Source organism: Lissotriton helveticus, chromosome 3_1, assembly GCF_964261635.1.
Source record: "Lissotriton helveticus chromosome 3_1, aLisHel1.1, whole genome shotgun sequence".
Taxonomy (NCBI): Eukaryota; Metazoa; Chordata; class Amphibia; order Caudata; family Salamandridae; genus Lissotriton; species Lissotriton helveticus.
The window spans coordinates 423,861,309-423,873,767 of record NC_136061.1 but is presented as its reverse complement, the minus strand read 5'-3'; the positions used below and the strand labels follow the sequence as shown (position 1 = coordinate 423,873,767).

General features: G+C 42.7%; 1 protein-coding gene across 7 annotated transcripts in view; it reads left to right on the top strand.

The window, feature by feature from the left end:
* The window catches only part of RAPH1 (Ras association (RalGDS/AF-6) and pleckstrin homology domains 1), a 342,732-nt gene extending 339,103 nt beyond the window's left edge, over window positions 1-3,629 (top strand). For 5 of the 7 annotated variants that reach the window (XM_078680286.1, XM_078680285.1, XM_078680284.1 and 2 more), the window contains one exon: window positions 766-3,629. In XM_078680286.1, the coding sequence (XP_078536412.1) occupies window positions 766-2,760 (1,995 nt within the window). In that variant the 3' untranslated portion in view covers window positions 2,761-3,629. The remainder of the gene's footprint in view (window positions 1-765) is intronic. The other 2 variants (XM_078680288.1, XM_078680289.1) reach the window with 2 other exon arrangements.
* The last annotated feature ends 8,830 nt before the right edge of the window (window positions 3,630-12,459 follow it).

The window sequence follows — 12,459 nt, the reverse complement described above, 5'->3', positions numbered from 1 at the left end:
CCCCTCTCCCAATAGCCACCATTCACCTACAAGGAACAAAACATGAGGAAGAGAGATGTTGCAACCTCCAATAATACCTTACACGAATGGGACCAAAACTTGGATTGAAACTTTCACTTTAGTTGCTCTTTCAAAATAATCTTACTGCCATTAGCTGGTTTAGTTTACTTTATAAACTGAATTTGTAATTGGATCCAGCCTCTCTGGGGATCCCTTTATTTTGGGTGGATAAGAGGGAGATTATCCCAACCAGTTTTAGGTATTGAATAGGGCAACAGTGGAAGGTCTTAGAATGATTCATTCATTTAATGTAACTTTTGTCACTTTCCCAACTTTAACCGCTGACAGTTAACGATTGTCTGCCCCATCTTTCTTACTCCTACTATTGTCTGTCACATTTCAGTTGAAAAAGAGGCACATGATACTTTACTTTATGTGGATACATTGGCATGAGTTTTCTAAATAGGTGATACGTGTCTGAAGTTTGTTGTCCGGGGCAGCACAAAGTACCTCTTCCCATGATTTACATCTTTACTGGCTGAACAGAGGCTCTTTGTTTTCAGTGTTCCCAATAGGGTTCCCTTAACAAAATTTACACTTGTATAAAATGCATAATCAGCCTCTTTGATATTTACATTTGTTTCTTTATATTTTTGCTTACCATGATGTCTTTTCACAAGTGTCTACCTGTTGGTTTTCTTTGTTCTCTGTATGTTTTTTATTATTTGTGTTTAATTACTTCTTATATTTACTTTTTCTCTCTAGGCTAGAATGGAGTCTGTGAATCGGTCTTTCATTTCATCGATGCCACCTTTATCCTCTCAGATCCGTACTGTTAACTCCCAGGTTGCATCACAGCCATCACCACCTGCTCCTCCTCCACCTCCGCCACCACCTCCTCCGCCTCCACCGCCACCACCTCCTCCTCCTCTTCCTAGTCAGTCGACAACACCTTCAGTTTCCACCCCGACTATATTTGCAAAATATAGTACCATAACAAGGCTACAGAATGCCTCTCAGTATAGTGGGCATCATTTTAAATCTGCATCTATTAACCAGCAAATGCCCCCAGTTCTCACACAGGTTAAACCTCAAATGACGGTGACACCTAATGGAGGAATTCCTCCACCACCTCCTCCCCCACCTCCCCCACCACCTCCTCCGCCAGGGTCAGCTATGGCTATGCTATTAAGGCCTCCTCCCGGCACCCAGTCTGTACCTCAGTTTACCCCACCTCCACCACCTCTAAAAATTCAACAAGTTCAGCTTAGTAATGGATATCAGTGTGCACCACCACCTCCTCCATCTCCTCCACCACCACCACCTCCTGTGTCCTCTCAGGCTCCTCCAAAGCCTATACTGTCTACTCCTCCACCTACCATTCCTAAGACTGTATCAACAGCCTCTAATGTTATATTACCTGGAATGAAAAAACAACCAAGTTTTACAGGTTGTGATATTTCACTACCGCCACCAGCCCCTACTGGGCCAACACCTCCACCAACTTTACCAAAACAAACTTTTTCAGCCAAGCCCCCTCCATCCCCTCAGTCTTCTTTACCTTCAATTGTAAAGCAGATTGCCAGTCAGTTTCCTGTTGCCACTGAGCCTCAACTCCCAAAGCCTGCCCCAGCAGCCCCGGCCCCACCATCTCCCCCAGCTGTAAAAGCAAAACCCAAGTGGCAGCCCAATTCTGTTCCATCTCCTGATTTTCCTCCACCACCACCCGAGAGCAGCTTAACCTTCCCACCTCCCCCACCACCACCACCACCTCTGCCATCTCCCCCTCCGCCACCACCCCTTCCTGCAGTGAGTGGTCTGCCACCAGCTCCTCCTGTTCCAGATAAAATGGGATCTCCAGTTAAAAAAAACAGCAAGACATCAAGTCCTGGAGGAAAGAAGCCGCCACCAACTCCTCAGCGGAACTCCAGCATCAAATCTAATAGCTCTGCAGAGTATCATGAATCAAAGAGGCAATCTGTGGACAGCCTAGTGAGCAAATTTGCACAGCCCTCAGAACCTTCTGGCTCTCCTTCCAAAGAGTCTACGCCACCTCCTGCAGCTCCCCCAAAGCCTGGAAAACTCAATCTTTCAGGCGTGAATTTGCCAATGGTTTTTCAACAAGGAAGCATCACAGGGAAAACACCAACTATGGGAACTACAGGGAACATCCATGTGGTTGAATTTCCTTCTCCTCCATCCGATATTGACTTTCCACCTCCACCACCAGAACTAGAACTACTTCCTCCTCCACCTCCTCCACTGGATGGAACAGCTGCTTTTTCAGGTAATACCTCTCCAAAAGTTGCCGTTGTTAACCCACAGCCCCAATCATGGTCTAAATCATCGCAAAAGAAAGCGCCTCCTCCAACACGCCCCAAACGGAATGATAGCACACGTGCAGCAGCAGCTACAGAAACTGTGGAACCACAGTTGCCGGTCAGTCCTCAAGTGCCCACCTCCCCGAAGCCGAGCCTTACTGTCCAACCAGGATTTCTGGCTGACCTGAATAGGACTCTTCAGCGCAAGTCTGTTACTCGGCATAGCTCTCTATCCTCTACCCGTCTTTCGAGATCGGAACCCACAGCGACAATGGACGATATGGCCTTGCCTCCTCCACCACCTGAACTGCTTAGTGATCAGCAAAAAGCTAGCTCCTATGGAGGCAGTCATATATCGGGTTATGCAACTTTAAGAAGGGGGCCTCCACCTGCTCCCCCAAAAAGGGACCAGAACACCAAGCTTTCTAGTGATTGGTAACCATTCTATGAGGGACTCTGTATGCGATGAACTTCTCAACTAATCCTACAACTACCAGTCTAAATGAGCTGTAGTTTTAGTGGGCTCCTTGTATTATACCATATGAACAAACAACTTGGTTTACCGCTGTAGCAAAGGTTAATTATGAACGCTCTCCTGTTCCTACCAAGCCTATATAAGGATAGGTCTTCCCACACGGAATCGGGGAGGGACAGAGCATTTGAGGAAGACTCTTCCATCTCGGAATTTTTGTCTTTTATCCTTCAGAGGGATAGGACCAAAATCTTCTTTCTTATATTTTCTGCATTTATGAAAATATATTTTGTAGAGTATGTTGGTGTGGGACATGTCTGTGCATGTGTTACAAATGGAGTATATAATGCGTTGTGATATACAGTATACATATAACAATCAATATATAACATAACCAGAATGCTTTTCTACACCTAGGCTTATTTGTTCCATAGAAAGTGCATTACTATTAGTAAAAACAAATGCACGTGGCTTATCTACTTCTAATTGTGAGTAAGTTTTAGTGGGAGGGGCTAATCATTTATTTATTATTACTCTTTCCATTCTACTTGCCAAGTCGTTTTGTAAACGATTAGTCAATTGTAGCAACTCACAACAGGGTTTATTGCTGCAGTGGGTGTGCATGAATTAGACAGCTAAGTGAAACAATAAGGTTTAATGTATTAAAGCATTCTGGTACTCACACTACTGAAATGAAGTCCCTTTTAGGGAACACATTTAAAACCCCATGCCTGGTGACAATTCCTGATGGATCTAGCTTTAAGGGTGGGTGGCAAGTGACATCTTGGTTGGGAGGTGGTATTCATGCATCCTAATAAAACCAATAATCTATTGTACCTTTATGGTTGTTTGCTGTTACAAAAGAGAATTTTGATGAGTATTGTACATCATACACAAAAGGGGAAGGCAAAACTGCCTATTGCGGAGTATACATTTGGGAGAACTTAGGTTAATTCTTACATATTTCTAGACACTGTACGCAGTGATGCTTCATATATGATAAACTGTGGGACCACTTAGTGATTAACAACTTACTTAGTCATATTATGAAATCTGTGCCTACTGCCATTCACTAAGCAATTTTGAGGAGTATCAGCCTTTGTACCAGATTTTGAAACAAGATAGTGTGTATTCCCTTAAATCCATGTGGCATTGATGCATCCTTGTGGACATGTGGAATCTAATGACTATCAGAGTTCATATTAATATTTAAGAGGATGTTAGTGGAATCAACATAACTGTTATCTTGTTTCCTTTTAGCTGATTTTGAAAATCAACACCCTCAGAAAGACTGCTTAAATAGCGCATTAGCCAAATGTATGTAACTATACTATGCTACTTCTAGTTAAATGATAATTTGATGTACACATGCAACCACACAAATATACATATATATTTTTTTCCTCTCACTGGCAACTTGGGGAAGTGGACCCAGACCCCTTGACCATGTTCGGAAACACTTTAGGTTTGTCAGTTCGGCCCTTGGGTTTGTAAACCTAAAAATAGAAAAGATCAGAATTTAACAAAATATAAAGGGGCCAGGCCTTCTATTTGAAATGTTGGGCAAAGGGCCTGAATAAGGCCAGGCCCTTCAATCAATGAATATTTGTCAAGTGCAGCATTGTCGCCCTTTTGGGATATCTGGGCGCTTGAAGGTGCCATGTCTCCGTTGAAGAGCCAGGTCTTGAGTCTCTTTCTAAAGTCAGCCAGGGAGGGTGCTGCTCAGAGGTGGAGGGGCAAGTCGTTTCAGGTCTTGGCGACGATGTAGGATAAGGAGCAGCCTCCGCTGAGGCGTATGTGACTGGGTGTGCAAGGGCGAATGAGGACGAGCATAGGTGTCTGGTGGGCAGGTGGAAGATCAGGCGGTGGTTGGTCTAGGCTGGTCCTTGGTCGTGAAGAGCTTTGTAGGCATCTGTGAGGATCTTGAACTGGCAACTCTTCTGGATGGGGAGCCAGTGGAGGTTTAATGAGGTGGGTTGTGATAATGGGTCCATTTAGGCTGCGGTATTCTGTATGGTCTGGAGTCTTCTGAGGAGCTCAGTGGAGAATCTGGCATAGGGAGCGTTGCCATAGTTAAGGTGGCTGGTGACAAGAGCCTGAGTGACCATCTTTCTAGTGTTGATTGGGATCCATCTGAAGATTCTGCAGAGATTCTGAGGATCAAGCACGAGGCAACTGCATTCATTTGTCATTTCATGGTCAGTTGGCTGTCGAGGATGATGCTGAGGTTGCGAGCATGGTCGATAGGTGTGGGTGTATGTCTGAGTTTTGTCAGCTACCAGCTGTGGTACCAGATGGAGGTGTTCTTCCCATAGATAAGTACTTCTGTTTTTTGGAGTTGAGTTTGAGGCACTTGCCTCTCATCCACTTGACTAAGTTTGTCATGGTGTTGCAGAAGTTGGTTTTGGGATTGGATGGTACGGTGGTGAGGAGTAGTTGGATGTAGTCTGTGAAGGAGATTATGTTGAGTCTGTGGGATCTGACGACCTCTGCGTGGGAGTTCATGTAGATATTGATCAGGGTTGGGCCAGCGATGAACCTTGATGTACGTCATATATTATGTCCTGGGGTACTGGGGTGAATGGAGGCAGTTGGATGCTTTGTGTGCCCCCCTGTGAGGACCACCCCCTGCTGCACACATGTGAAGGTTGTGTGAAGTGCAGGTTGTGCGAAGTGCAGGTTTTCTGCCAAGATTGGCCCTTCCCTAGTGCTCTCAGCCAAAAGGTATGTGCAGCAGAGGATGGCTATACCTCTGGGCTAGGTTCAGAGCCTGGCTAAATGCCAGACTATTCAGCCAGTCCAATCTGCTTATGGCCAAAGGATGTGCATAACGCAGATTAAGTACATGGCAGGTGAATGTCGTACATCATAAAAGAAACCCCAGAAAATAACTGAAAATTGAGGGTGTCAGTTATGTTGTGCAATATGTACTCCATAGAACTGCTGGCGGATTACCATGCTTTTTCGATTTGTGCTCTCTGAACCCTGACTAACCATTAACTGTGTTTTTCCGGCCACCACTACCAGTTCAGGATGTTACCTTTCAGAGTCACTTCAGTTCCAGGAGTGTGCACAACGTGCCTAGCAGTCAGTCAAGGTAGCACACCTGTGCAGAAATGCCATTCACATCTTTCCATATTTAGACAACCGAGTAATCCACACAAGCAGCAAGTGGCAGGACCTAGCACACACTCAAGAAAAAAAGAAGTCTTTTGTTGAATAAACTTGTTCCAGGAAACAGGTCAAGTTTCAAAGATTTCTTTGAAGCTTCAATTTGCAGGAGGCACAGTACGTCTAAATGCATCAAGGTCCACACATAACTGTCAACTCTGGAACATAAGTTGTACAGCGCAGGTACAGCGTTCCATGTACCAGGCAAGGGAAAGCAAGGGAGAGAGAAAATGATAAGAGAAAGGAAAGAAACAAAAGAAGAATGTAACAGATCTCACGTCTAACACAAAACAAAAAGAAACATCAAAAGCAAGTCAAATACCTTCCAGGTAATTGTTTGGGTCGAATATTACTCTTAACTCTGGATACTATATAGATTGTGTAGAATAAGAAACATCACCAAATGCATTGGTACATTTATGTAACAGAAGAGACTTCCCACTATGTGAGGTTTTGCATTTTGCAACTCTTCTTACATTCCACACCCTACCATCCTGAGTAATGACACTGTTCTTACAAAATTTCACAATCTTAATAGGATGGTAAAACTTGGAATAACCCTTCACCAAGAAACCAGGTTTCTTGATCCTGACCCATTCTCCTACCACAAAGTCAGGAATTTTGACATTCATTTTGGAATCAAATAACACGTTCATTTTGTCTTGTTTATTTTTCACACGTTTGGCAACAAGATTTACATCAACACTGTCATTGGTTTTATTAACCCTTTTTATCCACCATGGACAAATTTCCGAAGAAAGTTCTCTGCCCTTCAATAGTCTAAAAGGACTTGCACCCATTACCGAATGTGGAGTGATGTGAAACATCCACCACTTCTTTCTCACAACATCCATCCAAGGCTCACTGGACATGCTGGCTGATTGAAAGTGCTACTTGGCCATTTTCCCTTGGTTCATATAATGATGTGGTAAGATGTTTGATATTACACATATGAAAAAAATCCTCCATTTCATGTGACGTGAGCCGTATCCCATTATCAGTTACAATAATCTCTGGGGACCCCTCATGTGCGAAAAACTTCTTTGAAAAAGGTGTTAATTACTTGAGATGAAGCATTAGCTACAAACTTAACCTCTGGCCACTTACAGTGGTAGTCCACTATGACCAAAGCAAAACGAGCATTTAAGGCAAATGTTTAAAGGGACCTGAAACATCAAAAGCCACCTTTTACCAAGGATAATCAGGCCAAGGTACAGGTTTGAGAGGAGCAGAAGAAACTTGAAGCATTTTATCACTGTTTATGCATTACGGACACTCTCTGGCAGTCCTATCGACCATCTTGTCATGCCCAGGCTACCAAAAATTGGCTCTAATAAGCCGTTTCATAAAGGACATACCTAAATGTCTTTGATGAGTAAATGACAAAATCTTTTTCTGCATAGAGACGGGAGGAATGATCTTACCTCCTTTGAAAAGTAAACCTCCAATTTCTTCAATCTCAGCCGATACACGACAAAAAGGAGCAATGTCAGCAGAAGCAAATCTTTCCTTAGACCATCCATTTTTCACACACTCCGAAATCTGCTGACATAAAACATCATTATTCATTTCCATTGTCCACTCACTTTCAGACAAATTCACAAAATCTGTTATGGTGGCAATCATATCCACATCTTGTTCAACAGTAGAAACACACTCGTCAGTGCATGATAACCTTGAAAGAAAACCAGCAGTGACATTGCTCCTGCCAGGGACGTATGCTACGTCAAAATCATACTCCTGTAGGCGTGATGTGAGATGGGCTATACGAGCAGTAGAATTCCATCCTCCCGCAAGAGATAATATGCCAACCAGGGGCTTATGATCAGTTTTATGTTTGTATCTGCTTCCCCACACATAGTTACGAAAATGTTCGATTGCCCAGATACATGCCAACAACTCTTTCAATTACAGCATATCTCTTTTCAGTTACAGAGAGCGAGTCCTCGAAGCAAAATCCACACACCATTCATTCATCTCTTTCTGAACATTGGCTAAGAACTCCTCCAAGTTCTCCTCAAGACTGGCATCCACCGTAATGATACATTTCTTATTAAGACAAATAGACATAAGAGTAGGAGTATTAATAATCTCAATTTTGATCTGTCTGAAGGTTGCATCTGGTTGATCTGACCAGATAAACTCAGAAGATTTTCTAGTCAACTCTCTGAGGGGCTCCATCTTGGTGGCAACGTTCTGTATGAATTTACTATAGTACTCACATAGGCTTGCAAAAGAGAGAAGTTTCTCTTTGTTGTCAGGAGCTGGTGCATTGATAATAGCATCAACCAAAGCTTTCTTGGGCACTACGCCCTCACCAGAAAGAGTATGGCCTAGGTACTCCACAGATTTACAAACAAATTGACATTTACCAACTTTGAGTGTTAATCCACATTCTCCTAACCTAGAACAAACTTCAAGATGATGAGTGGGCATCCTCATTTTTGGGAAAAAATGAGGATATCATCCTGGGAATACTTAACAAACATGCTCACGTCTTTAAAAATGTGATGCACAGCCCTCTGAAATACAGATACGGCCGAAAGGCATCCTTTTAAATTGAAAAAGACCATGGGGTGTGATAAAGGCGGTATAATGTTTGGAATCATTAGTGAGTTAAATCTGATGGTAGGCTGACTGAAGGTCAAGAGTAGAAAAGACACAAGCACCATCTAACATGCATACCATCTCGTTAATATTAGGGAGAGGGTGACAATCAGTAATCATATTAGTATTTAACGCCCTCAAATCAACACACAACCTAATACTTTTATCAGGTTTTAGGGCCAAAACAATGGGAGAAACCCACTCAGATGACTCAATTTCCTCAATAATGTCATCCTTAACCATGGTATCCAACATGTCCTTTAATTCCACTCAAATGCTGATGGGAACTGAACCTACTTTGACTTTGATTCTGTGACTAAAACCCTTAAGTTTGCCCAAATTATCGGAGAACACATAAGGGAATAAATCTGTAAACGTACTAGGTGGTGATAAAGCAAGTATTGAAACAGGTTCTTTGTTTCTGGGATTCAACACAATGCCTAACTTGGCTTGGTCACGCCAGCCTAAAACATTCACACATTTAAATGCCACATATAATTTGATGATGGCCAAACTACCTTTGAATTCAATAGGTACTTCCTTGATGCTCATAAAATCAATTTTGGAACCATCAAAATTGAACGCAACAATATCAAGTTTACATAGCAAATCAAAATCAACTAGTTCTCCTAGATATTGTAAACAATAGTCTTTTGTAATTATAGTCCAAGGGGATCCTAAGTCTGCCATGAGCTCCAATCCCTTTCCCATGATGTATACAATGCATTTGGGAGAACAAATCTTATCACTCTCGGATACATCAAAGGATCATCACCAGAAAGACCACAAGAAACTTTTCCTCTTCCTATGTTGGAAGAAGATGAGAATTTTTTAGAATCTAGAGTAGACTTAGATACATTTTTATACATTTTTGAGAAATGTCCTGAACGCCCACATTTGTTACACTCTTTACCAATGGCAGGACATTGTGGAAATGAAGTTATGTGGTCTGAATTACCGCATCTATAACAATAAAACTGTTTGGATTTACTCTCTCCTTTGTAGTTGCAGTACCCTTTCGATGTGTTAGGGTTAACAATATTAACCTCACTAAACGTAAGAGATTTAGTTTCTTTGTTAAGAGATTTGACCCATTTATCAGATTGCTCTAAAGCTTTGGCTGTACTAATGGCCATCTCCAAATTGGAGTCACCCAATATCCATAGCTGTTCTTGAACCTTTTTACTTTTTACATGCGTGATGATTTGGTCCCTGATCATTTCATCAGTCATCAAACCAAAGTTGCAATGTAAAGACAATGCACGGAGAGCAGTGAGAAATTCATCCAAACTTTCATTATCATCTTGAGCTCTAGTGTAAAATTTAAACCTATTAAGTGCTACATTGGTTGTTGGGCTTAAATCTACCCTCTATGCGCAAAATGGCTTAGTCATATACATTGTGCTCACCACTGGACCTGACAGGAGGAAGAGTTCTGTATATCAATTGTCCTTCGGAAACCTAGACAGTGGAGAAAGATATATTTTTTTCTTTCAGCTGACATTCGCTCTCCATCAATGGCTTTTAGGTAAGTGAAAAACTCCTTCCATCTTGTCCAAGGAATAGGTGGTTCTCCTTTCGATTGTAAAAACTTAGAGGGTGGGTCAAATTGCATAGTGATGATGTCGTTAAATGTTGACCCAAGGAAATAAAGAATGAAATAACAACTATGACAAAGTACTACAAGTTAGAAGATAAAATGGAAATGTACAGTTGTATGAACACAAATAAATGTATCCGAAGTAGAATAATGAGTCGCAGTAATAATATAGTGAAATGTAAAAGACAAGGTGTGCCTGTCACCGAACAATGCAGGCTTTTCCTATTTGTCGAAGAAAGGAGGGTGTATACCTCACTATGATAATAGTTATGGGAAAAACTCAACAAAGTGTGCACATCACCGTGTGCAAGTAACGTTGAAACTTCACATATAAATTAATATCACAAAAGCACTCAGTCAGGTGTGCACATCACCGTGTGCAAGGATTTCTGAAACTTCACGTATAAATGAATATCACTATGTATTCATATAATTGAGAACTAATATGATGCAGCAGACAACGTAGTAAATGTAGTAAGATTGCTGCATGAAAAACACGAAGATCGCTGAAATTTCTCCTTGTAGATCGTTGAAATACCAACCGGAGCTAACATCCGTACCGCAATTGCTCCCTGAAATTCGTACAGTTAGGGTAGTAGTGACAAAATTCACCAATATAACGAAATTGCCGCCTGAAATCCGTACCGTTGGAGTGGTGGCAGGATTTACCGCATCAAACCTTTACCAAAATGGCCGCCGGGGTGATGTCGCACGGCGTAACCACTGAGAAGGAGACACGTAACCAGACTTGTAGTACGCGTTTTTATCCAGTATCCAGGGAAACCGCTGTGCTGACGAAATTAGAACGTCACAGCCGGTATCCAAGTAACGTTGGAAAATGACGTTTAACCCCTTCCATGCCCATGACGAGCTCAGCTCGTCATGCAGTATACTGCTTGTGTGCTCATGACGAGCTAAGCTCGTCATGAACAATGGGATTTAAGGATCTGCAGCACAGAGGATGAATTACTGTAGCATTGATAGTATTAAGTAAGCGTCGGTTAAATGCATAAACCACCGAAAATGTACAAAAATCCGCCAAAGTTGCAGGAAAATGAAGAAAATTGCGGGGTTTTCGTAGAACTGTACTACAGGCAAAGCGGCAATACGCAGAGTATCCACAAAGGTCCCAATTCATCAGGACAGAAGCTGGGTCCGGAAGACGTCACAGCACCTGTGCCGCACCAAGAAACGTAGCTGGTGCCGTCTTCAGAACCTCGTCGCCATTTGTTGAATAAACTTGTTCCAGGAAACAGGTAAAGTTTCAAAGATTTTTTTGAAGCTTCAATGCGCATGAGGCACAGTACGTCTAAATGCATCAAGGTCCAAACATAACTGTCAACTCTGGAACATAAGTTGTATAGCGCAGGTACAGCGTTCCATGTTCCAGGCAAGGGAAAGCAAGGGAGAGAGAAAATGATAAGAGGAAGGAAAGAAACAAAAGAAGAATGTAACATCTTTCTACTTCAGAACATAGGTTTCACCATCAAAACAAAACAATAGCATCAACAGCCTTCCCTCGAGCCAGTCCTCAGTCCAGTGACAGGCAAGGCGTATCCCAGTGACCATAGGGTGATGGTGTTCCAATAACCTTCTGTTACTGTTCAAATTGTCATGAAACGGTTGGGAACTTTGGCCTTATGCCAGTTTGCACATTCGCCCCCACAGAATGGCCTGGTGGGGTACTGAACACTAACAGAAGGGCATTGGGTTGGAGTATCTAATGTTGGTAACGAAAAGCGATTTGCATCCTCTGCAGACCTGTGAATATAACAACAACAACCTGTTGTTTGGCAGAGCCTCTCTAGATACCTTTATGCAAGTGACCACCACCACCAGTGCTTCTGTCATGGGGTGGGGAGCGTACCTCTGCAAGTTGATGGTTCCAGGCCTCTGGACTCTTCAGCACAAGGGGTTTACATAAACTGCCTGGAACACCAAGCCATCAGACTAGGCCTCAAATCGTTTCTCTCCCTCATACGGAAGAAGACAGTACTTCTGAAGACAGATGAGATGACAGCCACATTCTAAATTCAAAGCAGGGGTGCAGTCACCTCCACTGGCTTTCTTCACTAGCAGAACACATTTTGCAATGGGCAATCTGCCGCAGCATCCACCTGCCAGGGGAACATTCCATCAGGAGTGGAGAACGACTTTGCGGATCTGCACAACAGGAAGCGTCCACAAGTGGGATCTCCACACACAAGTCCTCCAAAGCGGCTTCCAGCAGCGAGGAACCACAACAATATGCTTGTTTGCCACTTTCAGAAATGCAAAACTTTGCCTCC